This window comes from Xylocopa sonorina, chromosome 13, assembly GCF_050948175.1.
Source record: "Xylocopa sonorina isolate GNS202 chromosome 13, iyXylSono1_principal, whole genome shotgun sequence".
Classification (NCBI taxonomy): Eukaryota; Metazoa; Arthropoda; class Insecta; order Hymenoptera; family Apidae; genus Xylocopa; species Xylocopa sonorina.
The window spans coordinates 4,979,324-4,995,176 of record NC_135205.1 but is presented as its reverse complement, the minus strand read 5'-3'; the positions used below and the strand labels follow the sequence as shown (position 1 = coordinate 4,995,176).

At 46.1% G+C, this 15,853-nt stretch overlaps 1 protein-coding gene across 5 annotated transcripts in view; it reads right to left on the bottom strand.

Annotated features, from left to right (window-relative positions):
* The window catches only part of Ppn (proteoglycan-like sulfated glycoprotein papilin), a 121,327-nt gene that overhangs the window by 38,648 nt on the left and 66,826 nt on the right, over positions 1 to 15,853 (bottom strand). For all 5 annotated transcript variants that reach the window (XM_076906626.1, XM_076906629.1, XM_076906625.1 and 2 more), the window contains exon 2: positions 3,887 to 3,947. In XM_076906626.1, the coding sequence (XP_076762741.1) occupies positions 3,887 to 3,947 (61 nt within the window). The remainder of the gene's footprint in view (positions 1 to 3,886; positions 3,948 to 15,853) is intronic.

Below are 15,853 nucleotides of genomic sequence, written 5' to 3'. Positions count from 1 at the left end.
GTAACTAAAGGTTAACTGGTTAAACGCGGCATCGAGGTTGCAATTTAAGGACGAGTGATATAAATGAGTTCGTTTTACGTGGATGATTCACCGTGATTACACGATTGCTTTGCAAGAAACGCGAGAGAACCGACGTAAAAATCGACTAAGACTGCAAGATAACAGACACAACTATCAATTAAAAGTACAAATTCGCGTTGCATCAAATAACATCTGCACTTTTCTATTTTACATTTGCAAACAGCTTGATTCATACGTAATCAGAGGGTATGGAAATTACTCTTCTTCTTGATAAATGTGAAGCCTGGAAATTGCAACTCGAAGAATTACGAGTTCCTCCTCAAGGTCCGCGGAACTTCCGTTCCGCTTGATACTTTATCCCAGCGACGAACAATTAAAAGTTGCCTGGCCGTCTGTTTTCCAACTTTACATCGGGCGTTGGAGAGGGCGGGCGCAAAGAAACAGCCAAATATAAAGCGAGCAAATTAACGTTGGCAGAACATAAACGAGGCACCCAGAAATGTAAAGCGCGCGAGGTGTAATTACAAGGGGGCTGCAGCGGCCGTTCGGATTGCGCGGCGCAGTTTTCCGCGACGTTTTAAGAACACGGCGGAAGTGTCGTTAAAACTAACAGTGAGACTGCGTTTAAACGGGGCAAGCAACGGAGGGGGATTAGTCACGGGATTCCGTTGGACACGTCAAAAATTAATCTCGATGCTAATTCGAGGAGCCTGCATCGACGACGCTGCGTTTTCCCCATTAAAATACAGCTCTCAGCGCGAGGATGAGAAATGCACCCCATTAAATGATCCATAAAATCTGTTCGCGTTCACTTTACGAGGTGGATACCGTGAAATCGAGTGGAGGAGATGGAAACTCGTAAAAGGAGTGCAATTACTTTATTCGTAATCCACCGTGGCTGATAGACACGGATCGGAACTCCTCGTAAATTCGCTACTGAGAAACTGACATTATCCGATCGTTTCTTTTTTTTTACATGCCTCGCATGCGCTCCTCTTGCGCTTTTATTGCTGCAGCTCTAATTTTGGGCGAGTCTCGCCGTCGCGTTTTTACGTAAAAGTGTCTCTTTACGTGCCTCTGCGATATTATGTTTTATTGCTGTGTTTACTTCTCCCGCGTTTCTCATTACTGTTGCAATTACTCCTTTCTCCTTGCGAGGCTAGCCTCCCTCGTTACTGGGATCTGACTGAGGATCATGTGAAATTTTTTATGAGCAACCTGCACAGTTCATACTAATTATTGCAGATGTTTTGTCAGCCGTTTACTTAAATACGAACACGTAAGACGCACTGATTCTCGAGAACTATTCGCTATGTGGTACAATGTTGGTTCTTCAAGAATCGATACACACCCATGAACCCACGCATCACTCGACATCATCGTCGCCCTTGTATAATAAAAACGCGGACAGTGATTCTGGACCTACTAACCTCTTTAACGCGAATGCGTGGCAACGACCGTTCAATAAACAGTGATCAAAGTAGATTGAACCACTTCTAATTGGAGGATCGCGCCATGTGTTCGTGATGTCAGGACCCAGAGTCACTGCTCGCGTTTGTATTTAAATCCCCGTTGACAAATCGGTCGAGATACTTGAATTCACACTACATCGATTAATTTCCCCTCGTATCTTAATTACGAAATAATTTTTAAGTGGACGTAAGAAGTATCGACGTTCACACGATACGAAATTCGTCCAGTCGCATGAAACCGCTACTAAATAATACTAAACTAACATTTACATATACCAATTAATTTAGATTTAAGTATCTCGAATGGAAATAAATGTAATGGCGCGATAATCCAACAAAGTATCCAAGCTCGAATGGGGTTGGAGGATCGTTTGCATAGGTCTGCAACCCCCAATAAGAACGAGGAGTCCAGCGAGAGGATCCGCGCTGGAGATTGGCACGAGCATTTCCAAGATTTCTTCAGCCTCCTAACGGCCACTTAACTCAGATTAGCAACGCGGACTGGCAAAAGGGGAGGGCTCGCGTTGATGATGGCAAAAACCCGCAATAAGTCAGAACCGGCCGCCCTCGCCTCACCCTTCGCCACCCTCCTCGTTGATAATCTCATTTGCGGTGTCCAGAGAGATGTCCCCGCCGGTTTTTCGACGCGCGCGAGAAGACGCGCCCACCGCAGCGCCGATTTATAAACGCAATTTCCCGTCGCGTCGGTTAAAATATCGGCGCGTGTGACAGGCTTCGTGACGGCCGCGGGACAGATACGATTCTCGAATTGGAAAATAGACGGGGCTGGGATTTTCTACGTCCCTGAGCTGGTCTGTCACGCGAAGCGTCCCTCTGGATCGCGGGACGTTTCTTTCCGTGCGAGCGTAATTAAATCGACGGGGAAATGGAGCACCGGCTATCTTGGCGCGTGGATCATCGTCGAGCGATAATTTCGATACGCTTCCATCATTCTCTTTTTTTTTTATTGATCCGCTGTCCCTTTCCAGGAGAATCAATTAATCGAGTTAGCTTCCATCCGCAGCTGGGATTTTATTTTCTTGCGAGAGGGAAGGATTGTGGACGATCGCGACTTGATACTTCGCTTGCGAAATCGATCAGTGGTAATGAATAATTACCGCAAAGAAATTGACTGGTATCAGTACAATTATACGATTACTTGAGATGGAGAAGTATGGCTTTAAATCGTAGAGGAGATTCAAGCAACGTTAAAAAATGGAAGAGTTGTAGCGATATTTTCTAAAGACGTATCAAGTATCTGAAACTGTGAACAGTAATAAGAAATGTCCTCAGAAACGAACGAATCCGCGTCGTTTTCAGCAAAATCCCGAACGAGCCGTCGCGAGGTGCGTCGAAGGCAGAAACACGCCGAAAGGAGGCACGTTCAAGGAGCAAAGCGTCGCATAAAAGGGCCAGAGGGGTAACACGATCCTGAGTTATTCCTCCGGTGAGTTATTTCTCGTGTAAGACGGATGCAAGGTGTAGTTACGCACACAGAACAGCAAAAAGAACGGCGGCAACAGCGGCCGTGCAACGAGATTATCGTCCCTCGTCTCCCACGTTTCTGCTCCTCTGCCCCTCGCGTTTGTACACCACCGTTCCGCAGCCCTCTTCACCAGAGGGGCACACCAGACTTCCATTTCGCACGAGAATATTCCCTACCCGGCGATGCGATCTTCCTCCCACACGTTTCTATCTTTTCATCTTCTTCTTTTCCTCTCCACAGTGCCTCCAAACTGTTTCTTCTGATATTAGGAATACCGTAGGGAGTCGTACAGCAAGGCAGACACACACGATCGATTCAACGAAATTTTGAGGCTACTGAACGAGTGAAATTATCAGTGGATCGAAGATTTTTCAAATCGAAGGCTACTTAAAATAATATACTGAGAAAAAATACTCGTTGGTATTGTTAAGTACAATTATACTGTGGATATCTACGTGATTGTGGGAAATTTGAATGCGTTAGAAAAAAATAATAGAATGGAGATATATGTAAGATATGTAAAAATGAGAGGAATAGAAGAGTTTTGTATAATTTGATTCGCTTAAGGACGATGGAATTTCCGATTTTATCATTATCGACCGCTTTCAATTATGCAAGTTTGCATCGAACGCGATCCCCCGGGACTTTTAATTTGAGATTAGCGGATAATGAGCGTGGCTCGTTCGCCGTATACACTTGACATTGTGCATTTCCATATTTCCTACAAATTGCGTCCATTAAGATACGTCGATTGGCGCCGCGACCCTTTGAAACTCGAGCCAGAAGAGGTTCAAAGCAGTAAAATCGAGAGGAATGCAGCCGAGAGTGTTTCGTGGAAGACGTTTCGGCTTTATCGTTAAAATCGTATAAAATGTTTAACTATAAAAGAGTAAAGTGCTGCACTCACGTGTTTCGCGCAGGCGTCGCGCAGGCACACGCCTATAATAAATAGAAGAAGCACCGACGACCTGAAACAGAAAAAACAATATCTTTCTTCAATCGCTTCTTCGCACCATCGTCCGCATTAATCACTCTAATCGATGCTCCGCGCATCCTTAACTCTATCTTACCAACGATTAATATCACATCCCCCATTAATCACTGTAATCATTCCAAAACATTAGTTCGATCTGACATTAATCAGTTTTCCAATTTAGGAGCCGCAATATCCGCCCTAATGACACGGCTAATCATTTTACTCACTCGTGCGCTCGAATTCCAAAAAACCACGATGTTATAATTTACTTTGCAATAACTTCAGCCGTTTCCATGGTGCATCGCGAGGTGCTCGTATTTTACAAGATTATCGCGCAAAAAGCATCAGCCAGAAACCGAGAAAAGTGTAATAATCCAACGTAAAATCGAGCGCGTCCGTCGCGTCGCTGCGACCGATTCACATCATATTTCTTCGGTGATTCACACGTTCGCCCGTACGAATCAATCACGGCGAGCGTCCAGCCAACTAACAGCGTCAATTAACCGGCCAAGAAACCGCAAGCTAATTACAAGCCGCGCGGTCGTTTTCCGCGATAAATCAAACGCAACGGGACCAAAGCACGCGAGCCAGCGCACGAGAGGAAACTGGTCGCCGCCGGCATTGACCCAGACTTTGATTCTTGCGTGAACGCCGGGACGAGTTTCACCACGAACTTGTCCCGCAACTTGTTACGTCAGCTTCAGACTAGACAGTTACGCTATCGTTACGTGAAACGAGTCCTGATCGTCGTCTTCATTGACATCGTTACGATCACGAGGAAACGAGGATGCATCTGCGAGGAATTCGTCGATGATGGAACGAGAACTCGCCCAGTGGAATTCGTGACGAGATTCTACCCTGAAGATACTCTCCTTAATCGTAAGTAACCCGAGCTGCTAATCAGAGGATTTATCAAAATTGTTTTACTCTATTTTATCATCATCAGAATTCGACTTCAGTTATACTGGAGCTACAACTTCCACCCTTCGAACGACGCGAACCAATTTATACGACGCGTCGATGATGCGATACGACATGATACATGTATACGAATTTATCCACGATGAGGACTCGTATATTCGTGTGACCATTCAGTATGCACCATGAATCCATACGTATTCGTACGTACCATCGATACCACCATCGCTCTTGCACTCTAGATAACAACAGAAGTACGAAACAAGCGAACCCACGTGTCTTTCCCTCAAATTTTCCCATAAATTTCAGATCAGGCATGAAATATTGCTCTAGTCGAGAGCGTGTTGGATCAACGCATTGCAGGATTAAAGTTTTTCGAAGAATATTACGGAACCGCGAGGTGCACGCTTCCGGGTACGAGAAATTGTTGGTTACTACGATAACGCAGGGGCTGCGGACACTGTTTACCTTCGTTCACCTGACGAAAGCGAGTCTTGCTTCTCGCGAAGGCGGATTGAAACTGGAACGAGCCACTGGGTAATCGAGTCGATGCTGTCCAACAACGCTCGACCGAGATTTATAGATAGCGCAGGCGGAACACATCACGCGTTTGCTCGTTGTGTTCCCGGGTGTCGCGATAAATTATTTAGCAGCAGCCCCGAGCCACAGCTCTCTCTGTCTCTCTCGCTCGCTATTTACATGCGAGCACGCGCCACGGCTACCGATAAATCTACCCGACTGTCTGAAATTGTATGAATTAGCCGCGACGTTCGCTACTTTCCCGCCTGATTTATCGGCTAGCCTCGTAGCCTACGCCGGAATCGCGTATTCGGTTCAAATCACGGTCGCGCTCAAATTGGCCTTCATCTCTCATTACTTGTGGATTGTTTTTTTTTTTTGGAGAGGGAATTCGAATGATTTTCAGAGACTTTTGGAAATTTGGAGCGAAGTAATTGCATCTGCATGACGTCGACACGATTATTGGCCATCTTCATCGTCGAATTACTTGCAATCTGTGTCAGAGAAGATTATCATTTTTTCAGAAGGATGAGAAGAAGAAGATAATTCTGGCGCGCTCTAATTGGCCTTCATCTCTGATTACCCCATGGATTGTTTTTTTGGGGGGGAATTCGAATGATTGTCAGAGACTTTCGGAGATTTTGAGCGAAGTATCTGTATCTACATCGTCAGAAACATTATTCGCCCTCGTAAATATTACTTAAGCAGCATTGACACAATTATTGGCCATCTTCAAATTACACCACTACTCGCAATCTGTGTCACAGAAGATTCTCATTTCCCTTAGAAGGACAAGAAGAAGAAAATTCTAGAATGAAATACGAATCCGCGTAAGAGAGAGCGAATCATCAGCTCGTTAAGTCGCCCCTTGAAGGGGGCCATTCGAACGCAACAGCGTCGGTAGCTCAGACAGACGGCTGTCGATGAAAAGAGGGTTGAAAAAGGCGGGCGGGATCTTGAATCGACCTGGCTGCCTGTCGTTGAATCGTGAATGAACGTGTTTTTCTGCTGCATCGGCGCGCGTCGTTGCGTAAGGCTCCTCGAGTGGGCGTCATTCACCGGTTTGGAACGTTGCCCGGGAATTGGCGCGAGCCATTCGAATCGTTGAATCGAAGCGCGCCAGAGCAGAGCGCGGAGGGTGTGCAGGAAACGAGGGTGAAAGGTGGCGGAGCAACGCGTACACGGTTCCTGGTATCGGCTCGCATAATATCCCCGTTGAAAAATGGCCCGCGAGTGCTATTGGCCGAGAACAATGCGAGATGCGCCGCTTTAATGGCCGGCGAACAACAATCTTGCGCCGGCCGGATATAAATTGGTAAAAAGCTCGGCGCGCCCGTAAATTGCGCCACGCGGCTTCCTTCGCGAATTATTTCCGGCACTTCCGCCCTTCGCCCCTGGCTGGTTCAACAGGGATTTATCGCGCGGTGAATTATGTCGCAGACTGAAAACGAGACGGTTGCTTTTCGTTTACACGATGTTTTTATCTGGTTACGACGGGTGGCTCCCGTTTTGGAAGACTCTCTCGCGGTCTTTCGAAACTGGATTAAAGTTCTCGACGAAGCTTGCAACGTTATAAAAGTAATCACTAAAATTATTATGGAACAGTTGCATGTGGATCGTATCGACTTCAGAAATGGGTTCGCACTTTTCGATGGATTAACAGTTAATGTAGGTACATATTAATTAATACAGTACGCGGTGCCATTTTGAAACAGAGCTGATTATCGTTTTTCGAACTTTCCACGTTCACTTTCGAATCGCGTAACAATCAGTTACGCCAATTTTTATAATCGAGGAACGCCTGAATATGATCGTCAGATCCGCAATTACTTCGTAACCGGTTCTTGTACCGTTCACACCGGAACAGTTGCATAAAAGACGCGTGCGAGCGGTGCCACGAGGGAACTACGTGGGCGTTAATTGGAACGCAGTTTTCGCAGGTCTAATTGCGTCCGCGAAATCCTCCTGATGTTTCTGTCCGCGCGTGAAACAACCACGGTAACCGGTTCCGGTTCATCGTGCGCCTCGGCCTTGACGCCGCGGAGGATGCCCCTCGTGGGTGCGATAATTGGTCCCCGGTGAATAATTTTAATTGGATGGCGAACGTGAAATTGATGTTAAGTGGTATTAAATGACCCCGCTGAGATACGAGGCGATTCTAAACGCGTCCGGTTACGAAATTATAATCTCGTTACGACGTAACGCGCGTGGGTGGCTCGCACGAGAAACGAATTCGATTCCGTTTTCGACTGTAGCTCGCGGTCCCTTGGAATCGCGTGACACGTAAGAATATCGAAGAGATTTTAGCGATTTTACTTTTAAATTCGAATCGTTTTCATATTTCATTCGTTTCGTTCTGTCGAGAATTTTGTTGGACACAGAATTTTGTACATATATAGATTCTTCGAGACACTATTAACGTATACTCCACCCTTAAATCCACACAAGTTAAAAGATCAAACAATCAAAGTTCCTAACAAATTCAGAACATATAAAGAACATACACCCGGAACCAAAGATCTATTAAATCGTTTACCCTCGGTTATGCAAATTTATCGAAGCTCAAGTTAGATATCTCGAAACCAAAGTTACACAGACTTACGCGAACGCAAATCGGAGAAGTTCTCGAAACTGAACCAGAAACAAACGAACTCATCGCCCACTCTCGAGGTACGAACAAAAAATTCGCTGCGTCCAACTCGTTCGACCGCCAAACTCCAGAGAGACTCCCTTCTTCGCGAAAACGTTCGTCGTTAATCCCAATGGTCTCTGGTCGAACGACCCCCGAAGGGGAACCGCAGCGAGCACCCTAACGTTTTCTCGTTATCGAAAACGCCGAAACTCGTCAGCGTCCAGGCTGGAGAGCACGTTTCCAGCGGGATACGCGAGAAAGTCGGATGCCTAAACCGCAAATTGCCCGCGCTCCGGATGGAATAGGATCTCGATAAACGGCAGAAGGGGGACCCCCCCGTACGAACGCGATGGGATCGCGGTTGCGTCCCGTGCTCGCTCGCGGACAACGGGGCTCATTAGTGGCCCTGCGATATGCAGAATACCGAAAGTTGCAAAAACGCGGCGGTATGCGCACGCGAAAGTGCAACGCGCGTATCTGATCGCGCGGTCCCGCGTTCCATGCACCCCCTCGCGTTGCAGCGCGGGACGATTGTATTTTAACTGATTTATCGGTTATTAATAATGGGCTGTCCGTGTTCCATTGCGTGATTCCGCGTTTTCCAGCGAGCGAAATCGTCGTCGATTTCAGAGTTGGATCGCTGGTGAATCGTCGCTGGTGAATATCGAAATTGGAGGATATCGGGTATCGAGAGTGTTTGTCGTTTAGTTTTTTTTTCATTTTACGCGACAAATGCAGCGTGAATAGTTAAATCAGGAATTTTTGAACGAGTTGGAAAAAAGTGTACACGATATGGAAATATCTGTTCGACGTTCGGCATTTAATTAAGCGGTGAATAGAACGGCGCGATTGCGAAAGGTGTTCAACCAAGAAACTATGGGTTCGCGATGCTCGGCCATCGGATTAAACGATCAGCAACGCCGCTAATTCGTTAATCATAAATATTCAAGAGTGAATTAACACGGCCACGAGGGGTCGCGCCCACACCCCGGATCAATTAATTATCGATTTCCATTACGCTTGCGTAATGACCTATTAACAACGCACGCTCGAGATCGTCCAAGCCGAAACTTCGATTTTGCCGCTGTGATTCACGATCTTCCGACTTAACCGAAACTTCCACCGTATCGATCGCGAATTAATAAACCGTTCCGACATTTTCGATTAAATAGAATCGAAATAAAAGCCTGGCAAAACAAACGCGTCCCCCTGTTATTTATTCTCGACGAGTCGTGAATAAATAAAAAGCGTCAACGATCCACACGTGCTCGTTTCAATTTGTATCACTGTGTCGACTCGTTAAATCGTTCGATGGAGTAGACGCAGCTCGCGTAATAATCAAACGATGGCAACGACGCGAGGCACGATCGGTTTATCCGCGCGTTCGAGTCGCTCGACGATCGAGCAGGATCCTGGCTGCATCCTGGCTGATGCACCGACGATGCGCCACCCTTCCAATGTAACCGAGCCCCGTGCAATGAATAGGCGCGCCCCGTCAACGGCTACGGTCAATTACGGTCGTCTGAAAAACAAATGGCCCGTATTCGATAATTAACGACACGGTGATCGGTTTTCTCGAGGCGTCGACTCGTTTCACGCGGACGACCAGCGATGAAATATTCCGCGACGATTATCGACTCGAAGCGTTGCGTAACGGTACGCCTTCTTCGAGGCGATCCCTCCTTCTTATTATCCCATCGAACACCCCTTATTAGCTTTTTAATTCCTCAGAATCTCCGTTCGCGTATCGCCTCGATGCAATTCTTCTAACATCTTTCTAATCGTACCATTCATTTTAAGAGTGTTGCGCTTATGAGACGAGGAACTCAGAGATTTATTAGTGACGTTTAAGTAATTGGCAAGAGCCACGCGTTTCTCGCGGTGCCGATTCTCGATCGTCGAACTCGTGATAGGGACGCGAGTCGGAGGTGTATGATTTTCGAGGCCCAATGAAGAACGCGCGCGAAGAGTAATTCGAGCGTCCGACTGAGACGTGTAATTTTCACGATTGCACCGGGGAAACTGAACCCTTTTTACCGCGCGTGCTCCTCCCAGCAGTTGATCAACTGTAATTACTCGGGACAATGCGGCAGGGTGCTAACAGCGCGAAACCAGAGTTATGAATCGCGTTCGATATTGCGCAATTTGCTGAGAATTTACCGAGACTGCTCGCACAACCAGTTTCGAATGCACCGCGCACGGTTAACGTCATTCCAGACCGTTCGTTCGCTTCGTTTGTTCTTATTTTCATCGCGTTTCCACGCGACAACCGTGAAACAGAAAGCATATGGAGAAAAGTAGAATAGAAATATTATCAGTGCGTTAAATGTTTCAACTGGACAGAATTTGTATTCTCCAACAGATTATTGGAACAAATTCAATCTTGTTTGTAGAATATAAATTTTTTTCTTACTGTTACGACCACTTTTGCGCCAATTTTGTTTGAACGAATATTTCACGGCGTATTTATCGCATTAATCGCGATGAAACGGAGCCAAACGAGCAGCAGGAATTATATCGATCATTTTCCCGGTAATTTACGATTTCCATTCCCCTCGACGATGCTCTGAGACCAATTGCCCTCAACCATTTTTCTGAGCTCGGATTCGCACGGCTGGGTACGTGTCGTTTAAGCCGTCACAGTTAATTTAGACGGTGGTGGGCGTTTCCGGGGGTTAATTTATCAGAACAGTTTTCCCGTGAGATTTCCACGTCGATTTCTTGCTAATGCATCACGCGCCCGTCCTCAGAGACTGAGACCAGATGCGACCTTAAATTTCAGTTAAAATATCATCTCATCGAACAGCGTCCCAATAACGTGGCAGGATCAATGTTCCGTCGAGCGCTTTTCATTCTCTCGTTGCCGATGTAAACGTTAAAAGTGCACGTATATTCCCCGTCGGCTTTGATGGAACACGGTTGGTGTTAGGTATTCGATTATTGACAGAGAACGTGGTAACAGGTTCTCCTTCGATTATTGATGCTTCGAGTGTTTATCGAAGATTGATGAGAGGAGATAGTAGAGATGGTTAAGATGAAACAGTGTAATCGTGCCTGAGAAACGATGATAGTAGCCAGAGTTGGATAATAATCAAATAAATTATCGCACAGCATGCGTGGAACGTTAAGTTAATACATTGACCCTGTAACTCTATTTCTCTTTAACTCTGTAACTGTATTTTTGACTTGGACAAATCTTTTATTCTTGCTAGACTACGCGACGACTATAAAATCGAGTCGATCTTACTCGACCATCCTCGATAACATCCCAGAGGGGTTTTGTGCGCGATAAATTTCAGCGTGTACCCGAAAAATCGGCGTATAACCCGAACGTGCCATCAAAGAGATTTCACGGTGCGAATTTCGCCGCGGAAAGGTCGATCCGTGGAAATTTGAACGACGATTTCGCGGCCCTTACCCGTTGCGAGGGCGCATAATCTCTTCATTATACGGCTCGACTTTGGTATCCAATTACTCGATTCCAGGGCCCGTTACGGGGCGATCCCTATCCTATTCAAGAACGAAAAGGAGCGTAAACCTGGGGCATTAGCCGGTTATCCGAATGAGCATCTAGCCGCCAGCCTTTTCTTGGGAACGTGCCAAACAGTGATGGTCGGAATTATGATGCCTCGTAAAATCGCGGTTAGAACTCGCTGGCTGGCCTTAGCACGCGAACACAGGGATAATCTTGTCCGCGTTCGCGATACCGCCAATAATTCTCTAACTTTCCCCACCTTTCGAAACGCGACAGTGTCTAAAATCTGTCGACTTTATTTGTAACTCGAGGTATTAAGAAGTGAAGAAAGACTCTCTCTTTCTGACGCATCGAGGAAAGAATATAATTCAAAGCTTTCCTTTTTGAGACTTCCAAACGAGAAACACTCTTCAATGTTCTCCAATTAAATAAGGAAGAGATCATTCTGAATTTTAGGCTCATGGATCCATGCAAATTAGCTCACTAAATCTAAAAGGCCCGTTACCAGCGTCTTTACAATGTTACCCGACTCTGGTCCCCCAGAAAATTACCATCAAAATTATACACCTCCGCGGGTCGCATTCATTAAACTCCTCCAGCCCCGTCCGTGATAGGCCCACGGCACGGAGCTCCATAAAATTCACCCATTGAACTCCATACCGTGCAGTATGTACGTAATCCCTCGATTCGCTGATTCAATACGAAAACACACGCGAACTCGGAACAATGGCGGAGGGATGGACGTGATCGTGTATCGAGGCGATCTACATAGACGCACGTGCATCGCCGTGACATCCTATTACGAAAATGAGTATCGAGAGCGCGTACGTACGTACGAACGTCCATCGTGGCGCTCGAAGCCGCTCGAAATTCCGCAATTACTATTAATCTTGAGTATCGTTAACCAGCGTCCTTTCGAGGAACAATGGAGAGGCCCGCGCGGCCTCTGATGCGACTTAATCCTGGTCTCGTGATACAATCGCATTAGGATACCGACAATACCCGTGGGCCACGCAACGATCGAGGTCAGAGAGGAGTCGAGGAGCAGCCGTGATGCGCCATCCGCGACCCACGAATCTTCGAGAGCCGGCTAATAAACGAGCCTCGTTACGAGCGGTCGGTTTAATTGAAAGGTGAAATACGGAGCCACGAGCCGCAGGACGGGGCGACTTTTCTGCCCCGCGCGCGAATCGACAGTTGCGAACGGCCCCACCCGTTCGATGTTTTCCTTCGATCGTTCTTTTAACCCCCTGCGCGGATGATTGGCCAATGTTTCGTGCGGCAGCGGCCTGTGCGGACGGTGATTGGAATTTTTGTTCAATTAATTGGAGGTGATCGCCGGTGAAATTGATGGCCCTGTTAAACTGCACGGGAGACCCCGGTCACACTCGATATTTTATTCCAACTCCATATCTCAGGACCTGTTTTTTAATAGCCACCACGAATTTTTAGTTAAGGGACGGTTTGATACTTTCTGATAGTATTTGAAGATGTGCAACCAACATTTACTTAAGCTGGTTTCGGAGGTTTTATAAATACATATTCATATTGGTGTGGTGTGCTTTTTATAGTAGAGTTGAAAGGCTTGGAATTTAATGGGATGTCGAATCTAAATTGACATACGATCGTGAGGGTTTTAAATTATGTGTTGTCTGGTTAATTACTTCTTCGAGGATATAACTGATTTGATTATTTCAACTTTCTTTGAAAATTGTGTTCCATTCGCAGCAAAGTTTCCCAGAGACACTCTTGCCACTTGAAACAGTGATAGAGAAAAAAGGGGAACTGGGCTCGTTCGAGACTCGACAAGTAGATCAAAAACTTGGCAACCCCGTCGAAGACACCGGGTCTATTTATCAGCGGAACATCAAAGCGCAAAAAGCGAGGGTAGAAAGGTGAGGCTCGAAGAGCTTGGTGGGTGGTACGTGGCGAGGTGGCTCGTCGAAAGCGAACGCCTTCGGGACAGACTCCATTCATCGAACCAATCAGGCCCTAGATACTTGCTTCCCAGAAAGAATTCCAGAACACTGGCTCGTAATAATGCTCCACCGGCCGCATAACTAAATGCACTCCCCATTAGGGCCTCCTTTCGAACGATGCACCGCGAACGAATCGAATTATAATGAATCCAGAAGAATCTCTGCTCGTATACACCCAAGTAACCCAAGTATCGAGAAAGTGAAAACAACCAAACCCTCGCATTGACTCTTACCAACTTCAATTCAAAGTATCACGGTTAAACTTCAATTTATGTATGCGCATAGCTGGATTAAATCATGCGATAACAGATTCTCCTCGTTAACTGTGATCTCTTTGCTCAGCTAATTGGATGATCTCTGAAATCTTGTTTCAATTGAAATAACTATCTGCACAATGACGATTCAATCCCATTTTTGGGGATAAATTACCATTCTAGTCTAATTCATCTCTACTATTCATTTCACATACGTTTATGAATGTAATTCATGAATAACGCAATTGGTAAATGTACTTTTTAATATCATATCGCGTAAAGTACCTGAAAATAAAAATAGTTCGTGGCTTAAGTCCTCTGCTCTCTACTTGCTTTCACCCTTTATTGCTTTCACGTTTTCTCAGAGCTTCTCCCACGTGTTTTTGTTTTCCCCTGTTACATCAACTATCTCTCGCTACTCTACTTTCTTGCTTTTCTTGCAGCCCTTTTAAGGGTTGGTGTGTCTTCACTGGTAGGAAGTATCACCTCTAACAACCCAACACGCCATTATGCGCCAACACACGATTCCACGGAATCGTTTCCGTTAATTGCTGTCGTATCTCTGTTATTCTCGTTATCGTTGTTTCATACAACATTACAAGCATCGCTGTTATTCCCATTTTACGTTCACCAGCGGAACAAATCGAGTATCGATCGATCGCTGTTTATTTGAAATTACTGTTTGTCCAGCATCGCGTCGAACGAACCGCTCGTTCCATTTCAAGAATGTGTCGTAACACAGTGATTAATTATTTCTTGCAGAACCTATGCATAATTCTCTCGCGAACGAGGTCGACGTAACGTACAGTCGTAAAGCGACCAAGGAAGACAACTTCCCGTTTCCGTTTCGCGAAATGACAGATTTCCCCGCGCGATTTCAACAACCGCGAGACAAAGTATAGAGAGGGGTACAAAGCGTGTGATTTATTGGCAATTCGACGGAAATAAGGCTCGTCGGATCGCTCGAGGACACGAGCCAATTAGCGACGCCACGTTATCCGCGGATTTTCTTTCTTCGACGACTCTCGTTCTGTTTTCTTCTCGCTGTCGCACAAAGGAATCGAACTGGTGAACTTTCGATCAAAGAACCGAAGGGCTTGATTGAAGGAACTGATATTCACGGATAGTAGAAGATTTTAATTGTACGCAGAGATTGTAAGTTTTAATTCTATACCTTTCAATCAGTTTGTTAACTGATCAAAAATTCGAAATTGCAAAGCTACAGTAGTTGACGTGTGTCTTTTTGACGAATTCTGACCAAAAGCCAGGAATAAAATCGATGGGGGAACGTTTGATTCGAGTGGCGAACGTTTAAGCAATCGTCAATCACGGTGGTTCGAAAATTCTTGAACGTTCGAAGATTGAATGGGGGATGATAAATCTGAGCCCAGCTCGCAACACAATACAAAGTTATCGCGGAACGAGGAAACGATTTGGCCGGAACGCGCGCGCCGATAGAACCGAGCAATTTATCAAATCTTCAGCGACGAGCCTGGCCATTCTTAAACCCGTCGCAACTCTCGGACTGATGAATTTCTGATTACGACCCGCTGGCCCAATGAGTCTCCTGAATTAACTTCGTTTCTAATATCCCTCTTTCGAACTGAACCCCAGCCCTCTGCGTCGACTTTACCTCGCGAGGACTCCCTTCGAACTTGTTCACCCTTCCTCCGCTGTACAATAATCAATCCAACGGATCGTCTCCCCCATTCGTCGCGAGAGAATCAACAGACGTCGTATCGAGGCTGTCCACAATATTTTCCACCGCGACAAAAGAGAGAAATGGCGACGAGCCAGTGGTTGTACATTGTTGTCCGTTGACGGAGACAAAGAAACCGATTTCAGAGGCTCTTCTGTTTTTTTTTATCCACCAATGGAAGGGTGAACGTCGCGCGTCTGTCTGTTCTTTTTCTATTATAAATTCTTCTCTGTCTCTGCGTGCCTCGTTCCCGTCCACTTCGACTGATGAAACTTTCCATTTCCATCCGTGCATCCTGACTCCTGGTTCCTCTTTGAGACAACGCTGCTTCTCGTCTCGACGAACGCCATCCTCGAATCATCGAACAGCGGCCACGGTTTTGGCAAGGACGACCCTCCGCGGCGAGAATAATGGAGAACGAC